This window comes from Lygodium microphyllum, chromosome 19 (assembly GCF_053477565.2).
Source record: "Lygodium microphyllum isolate KBCC chromosome 19, Lygodium_microphyllum_v1.1.10, whole genome shotgun sequence".
In the NCBI taxonomy this organism is placed as follows: domain Eukaryota; kingdom Viridiplantae; phylum Streptophyta; class Polypodiopsida; order Schizaeales; family Lygodiaceae; genus Lygodium; species Lygodium microphyllum.
The window spans coordinates 26,217,887-26,236,749 of record NC_141153.1 but is presented as its reverse complement, the minus strand read 5'-3'; the positions used below and the strand labels follow the sequence as shown (position 1 = coordinate 26,236,749).

Here is an 18,863-nt window from a genome sequence, read left to right as displayed (position 1 = left end):
TTGGGACAATTTCAAGGGAAGTGTTGGCCACCACACCACTTACAACTAAATCTTTATGGATTCCCATCATTAGGCTTCCTACTAGTGCCCATCAAATTTTGTTTATGCTTAAGAAAATTGACATGCAAAATAATCTATTGATATTATTCATTAATCATATCAGTGTAATGTTTCATCAAGTCCTTAACCTCCTCAAAAATATTTGATGCAGAGGACTTGTAACTAGTAGCATCAAGAGCTACCCCCACACTAGGTTTTACGATTTGGAAAGGGGTTGGTGGTTGCATAACCCTTGGTTTACAATGGAACCTTGCCCGCTACTCATAGACATTGTGGGTCTTAGTTGAGGAACATTCGGCCCTATAGGTATAGGTAATTACAACAACTCTTGATTGAAAGTTCTTGACTTTGACCCATGGTATTATTGGATACTAGTGGTATCGAGTTATATCTTGTTAACATCTCATTTAGCACCATCCTAGTCATTGAGAGGGCTTTCCCTCTTGCCACATAGGCAACTTGAAAGGCTTGAATTGATTCCCTCTGCTACTATTATATTTTCATCTATATCATATATTGTAGTGTTACTCAAGTGTAGTTGGATTGTGAAATCCAACCCTCCTAAGAAAAATTGCAATTGAGCGATAGGGGGTAGTGGGATAGTATTACCCAAACACCAAAATACCTCACATAGATTTTGAGCATATGCTTTTACACCCTCATTGAATTCCTATTGAGTATCATTTAGAACACACATCTAATATTGGATCCATTTTTTAGGGAAGAAGTCTCTACAAAACACAATGAAGAACACTTGTATAGTGGTAATTGAGTTTGTTGCAAGTTAGTAGTACCAGTGGTCTACATTTCCCTTCAAAGTCATGTTGAAGAATATCCAACAATGTGCTTCCTCATTGACTTGATAGTTAAACATAAGTTTTCGGAAGTCTTTGATTTGTAATTCTACATCTTTGTTTGGACTTCCATTAAAGATAAATAGCAGGTATCCTAAAGCGGGTAGAGCAGGTGTGGGTGTTGGGTTTTGTATTGCTTGAGGGAATATTAGAGGTAGTTTTGCCATCCCTAGGAATATAGAAATAGGCTTGGGAGGGATAGCTACAATCCTACTGATGGCACCACTAGATGGTGGTGTTGATCCACCACTTTAGCTTGTTTGAGGAGTTGACCACGCAGCTTTAGGTGCTAAGGGTAAACTACCACTTTTATGTTACACATGCATCTCCCTCTCTTTATCATCAAATTTTTTGCTCTCAAATGCAATGACACCATGCTCTTGAACCAAAACATCCCCTAAACCTTTACCACTAGCATTTGTGTAGATGGTAAAAGTCTTGGAAAAATCAGGGCAAACTAGTATTGGTGCTAAAACAAACAATTGCTTCAGCTCATTAAAGCTCTTGTTGGCAATTTCGTCCCAAAAGAAGGCCTCTTCTTTAAGCCGATCTGTAAGAGGAGCTACAACATGAGCATAATTCTTCATAAACCTACGGTAAAATCCTTATCCGTTCTTCTTGTTGCTCTCATTGTTTGGTGTGTTTTGAGCCTCGATTAGAGTTGTCAGAGCTAGTGTTAGGCCCATTTTAGGTTCCGACACATGGTTCCTTTGTTGAGGGAGTATTTTAGGATTTCAGTAAGGGCCTAAGACTTACTTCTTGAGTGTATGAATCTTTACTTAGAAGCATAGAAAGAGCTATCAGGAAAAGAACATGAGCGCAAGCTAGAGATCTAATGGTAAAGTTGCATTCTTGCTATCCTTTTCTACTCACTTGGCCTCTTGGATGTGGTTTTTGGCTTATGGATCAAGTAGTTTCTTTGTAACACTAAAGTTACACCTCTTTAAATGGACCATATAATGAATTCTAATTCATGAACAAACACTTTGAATGCATTTTGGGCCATCTTTTTTTTCATAAAAAACTCTAGTGCTTCTTCATTTTTATCACAAATGCTTTTCTACTTTATTTTTGAAACCTAGTTGCACCTCTCATACTATATCCATCAAATAAGATGGCTAGTTTTTTGTTGACAAGAATACCATTGTTATAGGAGATGTGTCATACTACCTTTTTAATAGCCAATATGTAAGATACAATTAGTTTGGAGGATCTTTTTCTTAGTGTGTTAGAGCAAGAGGCTTGGTATGCTATGGTTCTATACCATGGATTTGTTCCCATCATCCTATTACATGAGACATCTAGAAGATTTGGAGATCTAAATTATGGAAGTGGTTGAGAATAACATGAAGATGCAAGAGAGGGATTCCAAAGATTCGGATTGTGACACGATTGACAGGCTGTAGATCTTGAATGAATCGTAAAGATCCATTTTTCTTAGGCACAGTAAACCATCGGTTTGTGTAAGGTGCTGAAGAAGGTTCTAAAATCTTCATTCTGATCTTCTCATTTAGAAGTTCCAATAATTTGGGTAGATGCGCCCTTGGAACGGGAATGGGCTTGAGGTTCCAAGGCACATGTTATAGGCTTCAAAAAGGGATACTCTAGTGCAATAATTAAAGTAGCTTCGATAAAATATCAATGCATATTATAGGCTAGAATTATCTAATTTAAATAATCCTCTTTACATAGAGTTCTCTCTCAAATATGATAATGCCTCACACTCAAGCCTCTTTACATAGAGTTCTCTCTCAAATATGATAATGCCTCACACTCAAGACTTGTTGCCAAGGCCCTCCTCACTACACTCAAAGGCAACCATGTTCTTTCAATACTCAAGTTCTACAACCATGACATGGACATATTGATTGTACATGACTTCAAGAGTTAATATTTATACAATTAAAACTCATTAAAGAGCTATACACACTCATACAACTGACAGTCAATTACAAAACTATGAAACTCTATGAAAATTTGTTATATGACTCTAGGTCTTTGTCCTTGTATCCCTCATGCTAGCGCCTAGTCATAGTTGGCATCTTAGTCTTTGTATTTGAATTATTAGAAACATGTCTAAATAGAATAACTAGAAACTAAAAAGGCATCACCACATCTATTATACATGAATTGCATGGATCACATGTTAGATGAATCTTAACCTTTACTACTTTACTTATGTTCAAATTTCAACTTATGAGACACATGAATATCACTTGACTATTTCCTTTATGGATACCCTACAAAAAGGTTCTATATCTATCTTATTCATATAAAACCTAACTTTCACCCTCTTTGTGCTCAGGTGAAAAATGGAGCAAATATGTGGTTGCACCAATTCAATCTATAGTATGTATCACTACAGTGATCTCATTTGTGCTCTTAGGTGGACAAAGTTTAAAGGTATTTTTATCATGATCTTTTTCATGTATTGGTATTTCTTCATTCTAAAAGATTTCCCCTTTTTTACTTGCATTACTTGCCTACATTTGATACATGCCATCCATTTTTAATAGGCACTTTGCTATAATATAGCACATAATGAAAAGTTCACTCTTGCGACTTATGTTTCTATATTTGGAATATTCTCCACTATTGTATCACAATTGCCAACATTTCATTCTCTTCGCCATCTGAATCTATTATCACTATTGTTCTCATTGGCGTACACAATACTACTTCTCTTGGGTTTCATAATTGCAGGTGAGGTTCTCTTACTCATATTTAGCTTTCAATTCAAGTATTTTGAGTCTTTGTCTTGAAATCCAAGAAAGAGTGTAAATGTTAATAATAGTTTTTTTTGCATTAGGAAAATCATTCATTACAATCATTTATGTCATTATTAACATCAAGTGTACATAGTGATGGTTGAATAAGTTTTATTATTTATTATGTTGGGCATTGTGCATATATCATTGAGGCACAGGAAAAGCCATATCAATATGATAAAACCATTAGATAAACATGTAGCAAATATTGGTGATAGTGCCTATAACAATGCTTCTTGCATGAACATTGTGCTAATGATGGTTTTCTACATTTAATAGTTCTTATACAAAGCCTTTAATAATTCTTTAATAGTGATTTTACTTTTCTTGGACAATGCTTTTATATCATCCTTCGGCAATGCTTGAAAGCACTCTTGTAATACAAAAAATCACTTTATGTAGAGTTGACTTTTAGTCAAGAATATTGGTAAAATGTGTTGAGATGATAGCAAAGCACTAATAGAAGTCCTAATCAAATCTAGAGTAGATAAGAAACATAATCTTGATAATAGTAATAAATTATTCATTTCGAATAGGACATTTATGGTTGTCCTAGTACAAGTGATAGGCTAGCCCTCCCCAGACCGAAAACTAGTAGTAGTAAGGAGCTTAATTAACTTTGATATAATGATAGGTAAACTTTGAATTTCTTTTACACTAACACTATTAAAAATAGTATATATCTATGGTTTCAATGGCCTACAATCATTCTCATTGTTTGGATTGTGCTAGAACTACACTAGAACTGCGCAAAATAGTTGATATAGTTTTCTCCTTTGAGTTGATTTAGAGTCACCCTTTGATAGAAGGATGCTTCATTAACTATAGAAAGACTCTATTTCATACTCTAGCATGAGATAATGGCTATTAGTCTAGATATGTAGCTTCTTAGGTAGGTAGTTAGATGGTGCAGTTTTGATTTTTGTAGTAAGGTGATTAGCTAATTCCATGGCTACATGGAACAATCTGGGTATCAGGTTTGGAAAATTGAAAAGTTTACTCCAAAATTTAATAGGTGGATCTAGAGATATAAACTTTGCAAAAATATGAACGTGGTAACTACAATTTTCCCCTTGATTGAAGGAAATTTTTTCATTATCCATGCCCACGTGTTGTCTACTATCAAAAGTGCACATATAGTTCAATTGTATGACCTTAGATATATATTTTTACACCATAACTATCATCCTTGACCTTTGCTAACTCAAAAGAATTGTTCACACCAAAGTGAAGAGATTTTATGATAATGTATAATTGAACATAATTTCTCAAGTTCAACAACATCTTTGAAATATTATAAAAATATAAAATGATGAAATAAATATAAAGCGATAAGTAATGGTAGGAAGAATTTGATGCCTTCCATGATGAGCCTTCCCATACTCCTCAAATTCCTTCTCTTAAGGGAAGCCCCATCATGCCAAGTCCTACTCTTTGTTTGTAGAAAAGTGTCTAGAGCTTTGGTAAAGATGTCAACCACATTCTCCTTTGTATTGCAACAATTTAACACTATATCACCATTATGAACCTTTTCTCTAATAAAGTGCTATCTAACTTCAATATGCTTTGTTCTCTAATGCATGACTAGATTCTTTGATATACATTACTCTTCGATGCTAGCACAAAGGATAGAAATGGGAGTAGAGGATCCATAGATCCCTAGTTCCTACAAGCATATCTTCAACCATATAGCTTCACAAGCTCTATAGTTAAGGTCTTGTATTCAACCTTTGTTGATGAGAGACTAATTGTCTTTTTCTTATTTACTTTCTAAATATTCGATTCTTTCTCATGTGAGTTTGTAAAACCACATGTTTTTGGGTCAACATTTCAAAAAGTAATATAAAAATCCATAGACGTTAAACTATAAGTTTTTTCTTCTTAAATAATGGCCTAATTTTTGTAGATAAAAGATAAGAAACCATGATAACATAAATTAATATATGAAAAGGGTACAACATTTGCAAAATATTGTGAGATTATAACTAAGCATCATAATATAATTCTCTAATGGTTGACAAGTGGTTAGTAATTGAAAAATACATGGATTTTTTACCTATGAAAATTAAGAAATATGATCAATACTTATTATAACAACAATTGCACACTTTGCATTGTCTTCCTCTTTAGTTTTATCTAACTATAAAAAACCCTTCTCTAGTCATCAATTCTACATACCCCTTAATATTGTCCACAATAACATTGTGTAATCTAAATCTAGATATTTATTTTTGTTAAAGGTAGTTAGTACCATTTAAAGTTAGGGGCCACCGAAGGTGCATTAATGAGCTAATGGGTGCAAGAGGAGTGAAAGACCATTTGGCATGGCACATGGGTAGAGAGAATGTCATAGCACATGCAATAAGCTATATCAAAAAGGGAGCAAGGAGATCAAGGGTTTCATAGGTAGAGAGAATAGAAGAGAAATGAATCAAGTATCCAAGGAAAATTAGGATTCAAGGGAAAAGGGCTATCATTTGTATTGTCCTAAGTCATAACATTTTGCACTATTACTACCATTGTCTTGTATCCATTGGCTATCTTGAGTTCATGAAGGTTCTGTGATTCCTCATTAATTGTCCTTGAGTATTGTGTCATCATCACTTTTCATCTCTATTAAGACACTTATATTGTTTTCATATAGCAATATACATTCAAAATTGTTTTGTTGAGAAAATTTGGTATCTGTTTTTATTGTTATGATTATGTCGACCTTTGCATACCAAATGTTGATTGTAATGTAGGATGTCAATGTCCACCTGTGTCAGCTCTAATTATGACCACACTCTAGTCTATGGCAGCAATGCTTGGACCCAATTACACATGGCAACCACAATCATCATTCCTCTGTGCACTAAATTGAATGCATACATGTTTGCAAGGTCCACTCAATGTAGTTTTAGCTCTAGGCCAAGCATGATCTAGGTCTAAGAAGTGTCAAATGATACAATATCCTAAGGCATACAATATCCTCTGTGCACTAAATTGAATGCATACATGTTTGCAAGGTCCACTCAATGTAGTTTTAGCTCTAGGCCAAGCATGATCTAGGTCTAAGAAGTGTCAAATGATACAATATCCTAAGGCTTCTTTGATCCTCAGTGATGATGCATCCTAAGCGCAACAATCTTCTCCACAATTCTGAATGCAGGCTTGCATTTCACTTTCCCCTGGTAGTGAATCTGTCCTTCCCCTAATTGCTCCTACTACTCCACTAAACATAATAAGTCATTTCTTGCCTTTTGTTAACCTAGTTGTTGTCCCCTTAATGCTCTCAACTCCACCCTTTTTTTTTATTCCAGTGTCCCACCCACCCACTATTGCATTTTTTAAGTTCTTTGGATCATCCAATGAGGATCTAGATTCCTTTATCCATAATTTGATGTGGCATACATAGTCAACTTCCTTGCTCAAGTTCTCTAGATCTTCCAATGAGTATTTGGATTCCTTTATCAATTTTATGTGGCATACATACTCAACTTCCTTGGTCAAGTCAATGAGCCTCACAAGGTTTCCATATTTGAGTCTTTGATGTGGAAAAAGACTGTGACCTAGGTAGTAGTAGAACATGGTTCTCACTAGCATGGAATGATGCACTCACCACATCTTGTATTCAATTCCAACTTGATAGAATGGATGTGCAAAAGCTTGAAAGGCTTTGCAACCTTAAGCAAGGGGATTGATTAGTGCATACATATATTTCTAAGTTCACTATTCTCAAGGGTAGAGTTTACCCAAATGCTCAACCAATAGATAAGATGTTGAATACATTGTAAGTTTAAGGTCTCAATAAACCTATCCAAAAAGTATTTGCCTCTGGTGACTTATTGAGTAATAGCATCAACCCATTCTACAAGAAAATGCTTAGATTAGAGTAGTTTTTGTCCGAAGAAAGGTCAGGAAAAGAACAAAATCCAACAAGTTAGCTCAAAAGCATCACAATGATGAAAGCAATGATTCCAATTTTGATTCTGAGTTAGAGGTAGAATCTAGCAGTGCAAAATATAACTCCAAAGAGGAGGAGGAGAAAAATCCCACCAAGAATAAGAAGCAAGACAAGGGCAAGAAAGCATTAAAAAACACCAAGAAAATAAACATAAAAAATCTCTAGTATACATAGTGCAATAATTCCAAACATGTTAAGGATACATGTAGCCTAAACCAAAGATGGTACAGTATTTGCAACATGGCTACTCATAACACTGAATATTGTTGGTATAGTGGCAAGTGCTAGAGGATCAAAGCATCCCCCTCAGTCCAATAGACCACCATTCTAGCCAATCAAGCTCCAACATCGGTTGTTGCTTAAGAAATCATAAGCACCAGTAACTTGGTGGTGGTCCTAGTATGCATGGTAGAGGAGAAAGAGATTGAGAAAATTTTTAGCCCTTCTCAAAATATTGTTTCTTCTTTATGCAAGAAGGAGACTAGCGATTAGAGTGTCCAAATTCCCAAGCTAATGATGCTCAAAAAAGATAAGGTCAAGGCCCAATATAAATTCTTAGTGCTAACATAGTGGAAATCAAGAAACTGCAAGAATTGGATATTCATGTGATAACTGAGTCAAGAAAAACATATAAAGAAGCTGCATTATGACCCATAGGAACTTCATGGGCAAAGCAAGAGAAAGTCCACCATGATGTCACATTATGGATAGTAAGTAAGTTAATGGTGATGAAATATCTAGCCCCAAACTCTAATTCGGAGTTTAACCCAAAATCTAGTTTGGTAGCTTATACGTGGGGAAAAATCTACAATCTATTCCTCATATCCCACTAGCTCAAGGAATGCAACCTGGTGTGAAGATAAACCCATACTCAAGATGGAGTCACTCAAACCCCAAATTGGTCATAGGCCCGGAGTTTGCAAAGCTTAAATTGCAACAGGATTCTACACAAGGAGTAGAAATCCCAAAACAAGAGAAAAACAAGCAAGTTATGAGAGAGAAAAACAAGGAAGTTGTGAGAGTATCTACAATCCAATGGAGTGAAGGATCTAGGTAGTCACCTCGGGATTCACAAAGGAAAGCAGCCAAAATTTTATCGTGTGGCAAGATGATGGGACCTAAAACGGGCCGGCACTGGCTCATGCACTAGCCGGACCTCTATCATGTGCTCAACAACCCCATGGCCTCGCGGCCAGGAGCGTTGATGACACATACATCATCTTCCTAAACATCTTGCGTTTGTATCACGTATCGTAGTCCAACTTTAACCCAATTAACACTCCTCAGAGGGAGTCCCAACACATTGCCAAATAGCACGAAGTACAAACATAGGAGGTCCTCCCACGGCTGACTGCCGCTACCTCACTACGACTCTCCTACATCTTGGGGATTGGCCCCTCGATGCGTCGCTCAACATATAACACAATATCGCACATATTTCCACTCAAGGTACCAATTATTTCGTTCCAAGATGTACCATACCTCACTTTACTTTCCCCTTAGACCCAACGCCTAGCCTACAGCTTGGGATGACCTTACTCACTCAACGTTGGTCACGATCTAGAGAATATAGGTGCTATGCATCCAGGAGGTATTGTCTGATACCTTTTATCATTTTATGCTTCATGCAAATTGTGAATGTCCATGTGCTCAAACAAAGAAAAATCAGCATTGTGCTTAGTGTAAAAGTATTCTTTCAATGAATTTCTCTAACGCATAATTGCTACGTCGCACGAACCTAGCACCGAGGAGACCTCGTGCTACTAGATCCTTATTTTAAATTAACGACCGATCTATATGATATGCATAGATGAAAATAATCAGCCTTTCCTTTCTTTCAGCACTTAAATACCACTCTCATTCTCTTTACCCCCTCACCGTTTAGATTGTGCACGATGCATAGGTTTAGGGTAATATTTTCCATGGTTTTTATTGTATAAAAAGCAATAAAAACTCACTAAAACGTAAAGGTAGGGCTGAACTGAGGCCAAACCTCATACTTCAGACCCCCCATACATACACAAACATGAATCTTATTCTTTAGTATTTTTCGCACACTCAAAACCTATTTTTCCCTTATTTTTACCAATTTTTCCTATTTTTCTTGTATTTTTTGCAAGATTAAATAACTAAAAATACAAAATGAGTTGTGGGCTGTGGCTCCTAGGTTCATTTGTAGCAAAACCACAAATTTAGTTGGTGTGTCTTATTATATTTTCCATTTATATCTCAAAAACACTCCATTTTCCCCTATTTCACGTGTTTTACGGGTTTTATACCATTAATTTCAGTCACAACACTTACTTATGATTTTCTGATGTGCTGAACATAAACTGATCAAACTCATAGCAAACAACAACATAATGCATAATCATCCCATGGGAACAAGTATTCATGGAGAAAATTGCATAAAATATCAATTTCCTTTGTAAAAGTGAAATTACCGTTCTTTGTGGGTTGTGGGTTTTTATTTGCCATGTCTCGGGATTGATTTCCAGCTGCCATTAATGCTCATGACAGTCCACAATCAGCAATCTTCATTTCTCTTGCACCACGAAGCAATCCGGTCTTCATTGGACAAGCATCCGTCATCCATTCTTCTTCTTCTTCTTCACCACATGCATCTGCCCTTAGAGGAGAGAGAGGGAGGAGAGAGAAAGACTAAAATTAGAGATCTTTATAGAGACCACCATTGCGCGAGTGAAGCATGGCGATATACCCAGCAGGCAGAGGGGATTGAAGGGCAATGATCACTTGGGGTGGTTATTCACAGGCTGAAGATTGCATCCTCCCATTGATGGCGCATTTTTCGGCGTGATGCAGGCGGCCTCTTCCTCCACGCTTCCACGTTTTTTCCTCTTCATGTTGGTTAAAATTTGAAGGGGGGGGGGGGGGGGGTTTCAAGCCTCCAAAAGGCACACCCAATTTTGTCCACCTCTTCATATCTTGACCGTTTGTTGGCTCCTTCCCCGTCCGGACTCCGAATTGAGCTCTGAAAAATCTTGGGCATCCAGCTCAGCATCCCGCATTGGTGGGTAACTCTTGTCAACCCGCACAATAGTCTGAAAATTTATGAAAAATCAACAAGTATCGCTCGGGCGTCTTTAAGGCACTTTGACGCTTAAAATCGTCCTAGATCGAGCCGCCACCTTCGACGTTGAATATTTTTCCCTTGATATTCGTAATTTTTAGCTATTTTTAAGCACTTCTCGGCATCAAAATTCCGCTCTCACAAGAAGAAGAGCGAATTACTAGATGATAATCCAAGTAAAGATCGTAAGATGAGTTTAGAAGATCACCTTGGATAGAGAAGGGTAAAACCCTAGATGCTAAACCTAAAGGAAGTAGAACCTAGTAGACAAGCCCATAGTAGTAGTGAAGTAACAACCAAGTGGGGGACCAATGAATATTATTGTGCCACTAGGTGACCTCTTGAATCGTGTCCCATCTTTCAAGGATCACCTATTGAAAATGATTTAGCTAGAGTGCCCAATATTATCATAACCAAAAGTAGCCCCTATGCCTACTAATAATCTAAAGGCAACAATTCATAAAATTCAATAAGAGCCAATGCTAACAATCCCCTTCTCTCACTTGGCCATTTGGGTTATCCTTGTCAGGTGTAAGGAGAAAATCATCCAAAACATCCTGCTCGATAGTGGATCCGATGTCAATATCATCACATCGGTAATTTGTCAAGAAATGGGACTAATGGATTGAGAACAAGTCTTATTCTTGGTAAGAATGGTCAATCAACAACAATGGATAAGACCTCTTGGTATCATACACTCTGTACTTCTAGAAATTACTATAATTCAATTATTTGTTTCCTTGGTTGTGTTGAATATGGAGCATGTCTGCAAATATTACCACCTATTATCAAGAAGACCTTGGCTATGCCAAGCAAGAGTCATCCATAACTAGGATAAAGATAAACTTACAATCAACAAAAATTAACATAAAGTGACTATGTTCTTGACCAATATTAGCCCACCTATACCTCATTGTAGGCAGGTGAACAATACAAGCAACCGCAAGGTTTGTAGTTGAAAATCTTGGAGAGGTAGGGTAATGAAAATAGTCCAGAAAATTGTGGAATCTAGAACTTGCATTGTGAGATACAAAGTGCTAATTTTGATCAAATTATTGAAGCCTCAATAAAGAAAATACTAAGCCAAAAGTGCAAGTTTGAGATGCAAATGCAAAAGATCACAAGGGTAAATGAAAATGAATTGGACACAATATATCTTGGTAGCTAGTAAATATTAGTTCCCACCAACTAGAGCTAGACTTCTAACAATAATTCACTAGTTTGTTGATAGAGTTTAAATATATTTTTTGCTAGGAGTACTCAAAGATGAAAGGACTAGATCCTAGATTCTATGAGCACTAGATACATTTGAAATTGGATGATGGTCAAGTTTAGACTCACTACTATAGGATGAACCCTCACATGGCCAAATAAGACTGACTACTCCAAGTTGGGTTTATGGCTCCATTCAATTGAGAAAATTGGATTTCCTCAATTGTCATAGTTCTTAAAAAGAATAAGGAGCTTCAAATATGTATTGAGTACAAAAGGCTTAATATGCAACCACAATCCCAAATTAGTTTTCCATCCATATTTAGATACTATCTTAGATGAATTGGTTGGCCACAAGATGTACTCTTTTCTTGATGGTTTTAATGTATACAACCAAGTTTGACTTGTCCCAGAAGATTAATCTAACATGGTTTTCATCATCATAGCATGGGGAGTGTATGTCTGTACAATGATGTGGTTTGGCCTCAAGAATGCTCCAACCTCTTTTCTCAATGAGACATGCAATATATTTTTGGGCCCTATCCAATGAATTTTATGAGAGTATTTTTGAATGATTTTAGTGTCTTTGGAAAATCCATGCTCCATTTGATGCATCTTTGATTCTGTGTCACACACTGCTATGAGGTAATTTTAATTTTAAATCCTCTAAAATGTGTGTTTGTTGTTAGAGGAGGCATTTTACTGGGCCACATTATTTGTCAAGAGGGCATTGTTGTTGACTCCAAGATGGTAGCAATCATGCAAGCCATACTACCAAATTCATCATTCATGCTATTTGGATTCTAGGGCCAAATCTGGTGGCATGGCTGCCACCTGTGACTTTTGGCGCACTTGGTTGTCCCCTTGAATAAATTGACACATGTGGCCAAACCTGTCTATTAGTGGAATGAAGACATTGACTTAGCATTTTGTCACCTTAAGCTATGCTTTCTAGAGCCCTAATTTTGAACCCTCTAGATTGGGCAAAAACCTTTCATGTATCTGTTGTTGCCTCTAACATGGCTATTGGTAGTGTGCTTATGCACCAGGATGCCAATGGATGGCTTTGTCTAGTGTTTTATACAAGCAAAAGATTGTCCAATGTAGAAAGAAACTATTCAGCCATGGAAAGAGAATATATTGGGATGAGCTACTCAATCAAGAAGCTTTGGCATTATTTGCTTGGGCACACTTTCATTTTTCATGTGAGGGTTTATTGAAGATTTGGTATTAGTTATTAAGTCATTTCTACTAAAATTATTGACTAGCAATGCTATAGACTATATTCATTTTGGCAAAGAATGTGATAGAATTTAGTAGTTAATTATACTAGTTTCTAAATTCATATAACCAAAGAGTTGTGCACTACATGTTGTAGTATTTCATTGTCTTGTGGCATTAAAAATAGTTGAAGATATCCATCAATTTGATATGGTGGTGCAAGTTGTTATGTAATAACTAGAATTCTCAAGGAAAATTGATGCATGATATCAAATAGTATGAAATCATTATATATTTGATTTCATGAAAAATTGATACAATACATAAAGTCTCTCAATTTAGATAAATTCAAGGAAAATTATTGCATTGCATAAATTTAATGCAACATCATTTATTCAAGGCAATTTGATGCACTTGATGAACCTTTTAAGAAAAGATATCATTCTAACAAGGGAAATTGATACATTCTAGTAGAGAACTCTAGGATATTTCCCATGGGGCTAGGAGGGTTATACTTGGGATTTCCAAAGACACGTAGGTAACTCTCATGATTTTTTGTTTTTCGTAATAGATATGGTTGATCTAGATGTTTCATTGATTGCCTATATCATAAATTAGGATTATTTATCATCATGAAGGGTATAATACCATGTTCATGATCTCAAATTCATATTGTATGCTTAGAAATGCTATACATCTAAAGCTTACATGTGTTCTTGATGAATGGATTACACATTTTCATGAGCTATATGGAGGAGTGACACTCAGATTAGACATGCATGATTGTTCTACATGCATAGATCATTTATTGTATAGCATGTGATGGTTTGAGCTTACATTCCATCATGAAGCAAGCATTTCTCCTGGTATATTAATCCTATGGATCATAGCTAGTGAGATTAAGTTGTAAGGCATGAGTTGAAGTGGCATTAATGAACTCATGAAATATGATTAATTTGGCATCCTATCCATATTACTACATACTTTGTGAGGGAATGTTTTAGTGAATTTTATAATATGGAGGATTATGGATTCAATTGCCACCCATATAACAATGCTTCATGACTCAAGAGATCTAATTATTATTCATTGAGAAGAACAATTAATCAAAACACAACTTCACTTGCATGCTGGCTAGTGAAAGCTTTTATTGGACGGGCATAGGAAGCCAAGGAGGATGTTGCTCCTCTTTTGCAAGATGTTCTAGTTTCCACCATGGAAGAAAAAAAGGACAAGCTCCTTCTCAATGCATTGCTTGCCACACCACAAGGAGTTGTAGAGTATAAATGGTTAATATTCATACAATAATGATAGGTGCACTATTGAATATTATGACAAGGTTAGACTGAGTAGACTTGCCCTTACATTTATGATTACTAGTGAGGAAATAGAGGCAACACAAACTCATGGAAATCTTCTTGCATTATATTGTGGTAGCAGCCCAGCTTTGCTACCACACTATGTGTAAGTGAGTAGGTGGTTGCTATACTATTATACATGAGTAAATGTGTAGCTTTAGTGTTCCTTTACTGTTATATCTTTGTATAGTTGGGAGGGTGATGACATATTATATGTTGTCATTAAGTGTTAGTGACTAGCCTTGCATTGTTTAATATACACATACAAATACAAATGTTTAACTTAAATGAGCAAGTGGTTTTCTCTAATACTTGGATTGGTGATGTACCTCATTCTTATTATGAAATATATATTTATTGTGTGATCTAATGTTTTACTTTAGAAGATTTAATACCATGTGAGAATGTAAAAATGAACCAAAAGTGAGAAAACCTGAAGCACAACACTCACAACATGATTTGTGAGAATGAAAAATACAAAAACTCAACACCAAATCATGAAAACATAGTAACATCCATGAGTGAAAGCATGCAAATAACAATACAATACCACTAATAGTTTTTATTTTGCACCTAAATAAAGAGGTGGAAGATTAGTCTAAGAATTCAACAAAGCATCCAGCTTTGAAAGATCTACTTGAGAAGTACAGGGACTTGTTTGAAGTACCTTCTTCATTGCCTCCTAAGAGAGTAGTGAATCACCCTATTGATTTTAAGTCTCATTCAAAGTAAGTCCAATAAGCCCCCTTATGGATTGTCAAAAATGCGAGCGTAGGAAGTAGCTAAGAAAATAAAAGTAGCTTTTACAGATGGGATTTATTAAGCCTAGTTCTTCACCTTATGTATATGTGATCTTGCTAGTGAAGAATAAATATGAAGTCTTTAGGATATGTATTTACTACAAGGATCTAAACAAGATCATAGTGAGGAACATGTATCCAATTCCTAGAGTTCATAACTTGCTTAGTGATCTCAAGGGGGCTAGATTCTTTACCAAGATTGATTTGATGTTTGAATATCATCAAATCCATATAGAGAGGGTGGTAAAGTTAAAATCTCCTTTAGGACCAATCGTAGTCTACACCATTTCCTAGTGATGCCATTTGGGCTCACTAATACTCCATCTACCTTCAAAAGTTTGATGAGTAAGATTTTATAGTCTTTCCTCCTCCAATTTTTCCTAGTCTTCTTTTATGACATATTGATTTATAGTAAGACTCTACACGTGACCATTTATCACATATGAGAAAGGTTTTTGATGTATTGAGACATCACAAACTCTTGCTAAGAAGAAAAAGTGCTCTTTCATGTAGATTGAAGTGGAGTACTTGAGCCGTATTGTGGAGTGCTCTTTCATGTTTGGAGTACAAGGGATACAAGCTAACCCTAAGAAGGTGGAGTCTATTAGAGATTGGCCAATACCTATCACTACTACTTCACTTAGAGGGTTTCTTGGTCTATTATCATTCTATCATAGATTCATTAAATATTATACAACTGTATTAGCTTGTTTGACTAATAGGTTGAAGACGAAAGCTTTATTTTGGGATGCACTTTTAGATAGTAGCTTCAATTAGTTAAAGGAATTACTTACTTCTACTCCTATTCTAATATACCCGAATCTCTTTGGAAAGTTAAGCATATAGTCTGATGCCAACGGTTGTACCATAGGGTTTATTTTGCTATAAGAGCATGGAGTTATTACCTTTGAAAGCCTCAAGATTATAGATAAAGAGGTGGCTATGAATGTCTATGGCCACGAGATATTGGCTATTCTACATGTGATAAAGAAACTCTGGGGGTTCACTATATATATACTCTCTATATAACGTGCGTTCATGGCCTATTTATAAATATCCTAATCTTTGAAATTTTCTTGAATAAAACACAACCATTTTCTATTCAATCTGTAAGTGACCCCTTTATATGACACCCTTCTATATGTAAAAAATTGTATAAAATTGGTGTTTTAAAAACCCCTTATTTTGAACTCGAGTTGAATATACATATATTCATGAGTGATCCCCCCAAGCAAAGAAATGACACCATTATTTGTATGATAGTCGATTTAGAGTTCATAGTGATCACATGGTTCTAAAGTATTTCCTTACTCAGTCAAATCTTACCCTTAAGCAATGTAGGTAGGTAGCTATCTTTCAAAACTATGTTTTTGACATCACTCATACAAGGGGAAAAGAGAATGTGATAGCCGATTCTCTCTCTAGAATGTGGGTATGTTGGGTTTAAGCTATGACCAAGTTACATGGTGATTGGATTGAGGAGTTACAAGAAGTCTATCTTTTAGATGATGAGTTCAACCATGTACTTCAAAAATTACAACGAGGTCTTGCGGAGGAAAAATTACATTATTAGCTTAAGAATTGCCTCATTTAGCTTAATGGCAAGATTGTTATTCCCTCTACTTCTTCTTTCAAGCTAAAAGTTATTGAGGAGTTATATTATTTTCCCATAGTTAGATACTTTGGAGTATTTAAGACCTATGATGAAATCAAAAATAGCTTTTATTAGAAAGGATTGTCTAAAGATGTTAAAGACTATGTCATGCAGTGTATGCCTTATCAGTAGTAGATTAAGAATAACACTTGTAAGACACGTTCTCTATTGCAACCATTGTCTATTCCATAAGGAAAATGCACACATATTACCATGGATTGGATTTTATTACTCGTCTACCTATTACAAAAAAGGATTGGAATAGCATTTATGTGGTAGTGGAGTGGCTCACTAAGGTAGCCCATTTCATTCCTACCAAGACTCACTTCACTACTTCATAAGTGGCTAGTTAGTTCATGGAGGAGATCTTTAGATTACATGGATTACAGCATATGATTGTGTATACTAGAGATACCAAGTTTATAAGTAACTTTTAGCAGGCGCTGTTGAGATCCATGGGTACTCAATTTGCTTCTTATATAGCCTATCATCCATAGACTGATCATCACATATAAAGCATTAATAAGTGATTGGAGACTTACCTTCGCCATTTCTATCGTGATGTATAACATGCATGGGATCTATGGTTACATTTGACTGAGTTTTCCTATAATAACTTTCCTCATGCTAGCATTGGAGTCTCACTCTTTGAGAATATGTATGACTATAAGAAACCCTTACATATAGTTAGTTTTTGTGAGAAGATTAACCCTCATGGAAAGGAAGAATTGGAAAGAACACATCATTACTTTGTGAAAAGATTTACCCTCATGGAAAGGAAGAATTGGAAAGAATGCAGGTTCTTCTTCAAAAATGTAAGATGAATCTTAGGAAAGTTGAAGATCAAATGAAGGTGTATGGTGATGAGAAGAGGTGACCCTTGGAGTTCTAAGAGGGAGAGTTAGTTCTCTGAAAGTACCCAAGTCTTGATATTCTACTCTAAAGGATGGCTCTAGCAACAAACTTGCTCATAAGCTCTATAGGCCCTACAAGATCTTGAAGCATATTGGACACTTAGCATATCGATTGGAACTTTCATATTCCACTAAGATTTATAATGTATTTCATGTTAGTTAGCTCAAACTCTTTTATAGTACCTAGGTGGAAATAGTTGATGAGCTGCCTCTCCTATGGATGAAGAATGACTTATTCAGTATGTTCCTAAGGAGGTCATCGGTAAGCATAAAAAGAAGCTTCAATCTCACTCCATCATTGATTATTTAATCAAGTGGAAGGGTTTACCACTTGAGGAAGCTTCTTGAAGGCCAGATTCCATCTTGAATGAGTTTCTATATCTACATGATACACTAATGGTTAAGACACAGTCACATGGGAGCCAATTGCACTCTAAACAAGCACTAGAAAACACTAGTCTAGAATTTTATTTTTCCTAATTTTTAGAATTTTTCAACCTATATAGATCAAAGAACTCTTCACTAGTTATATTTTGATATGCAGCATGCCCCATTTGGATATTTCTATCAGAAGTTACGGTAGTTTTCTTTAGCATACCTTGTTTTTTACATCAAGCTGTATATTTTTTTCAAAGACTACTTCTTGAGGATTTGAAGGTTCCAATTCCTTTTGAAGACATCCAAATTATGTATATGACAGAGCTTTTTCTTGATGTCCTCATTTGAGAAAATAACTCTTCACTACGTGATTCATTTCTCATCTTTTGTGTAGCTGAAATCAAAGTAGCACTCTATTTCATCTATCCTTCTTTGCCTTTGTAAATTTGTTTTTGTGGGTAAAAACCTTTGGATAGGGATGGATTTCAAGAAGCTAGGAATATATGTATTAGTGAGAGAGAGTTATTATTAATACCTTGTCACATTGACATAGGTATAAAATGTATGAGAATGTAATTTTTGGGATCTTTTTATCAACATATAATTA

The 18,863-nt window shown here is 35.7% G+C and overlaps 1 protein-coding gene across 1 annotated transcript in view; it reads left to right on the top strand.

Annotated features, from left to right (window-relative positions):
* LOC148019671 (GABA transporter 1-like) overlaps positions 1–18,863 on the top strand; it is a 115,670-nt gene that overhangs the window by 50,654 nt on the left and 46,153 nt on the right. Inside the window, exons 3-4 of the mRNA XM_087700803.1 lie at positions 3,220–3,317; positions 3,431–3,617. Coding sequence (XP_087556929.1) covers positions 3,220–3,317; positions 3,431–3,617 — 285 coding nt within the window. The remainder of the gene's footprint in view (positions 1–3,219; positions 3,318–3,430; positions 3,618–18,863) is intronic.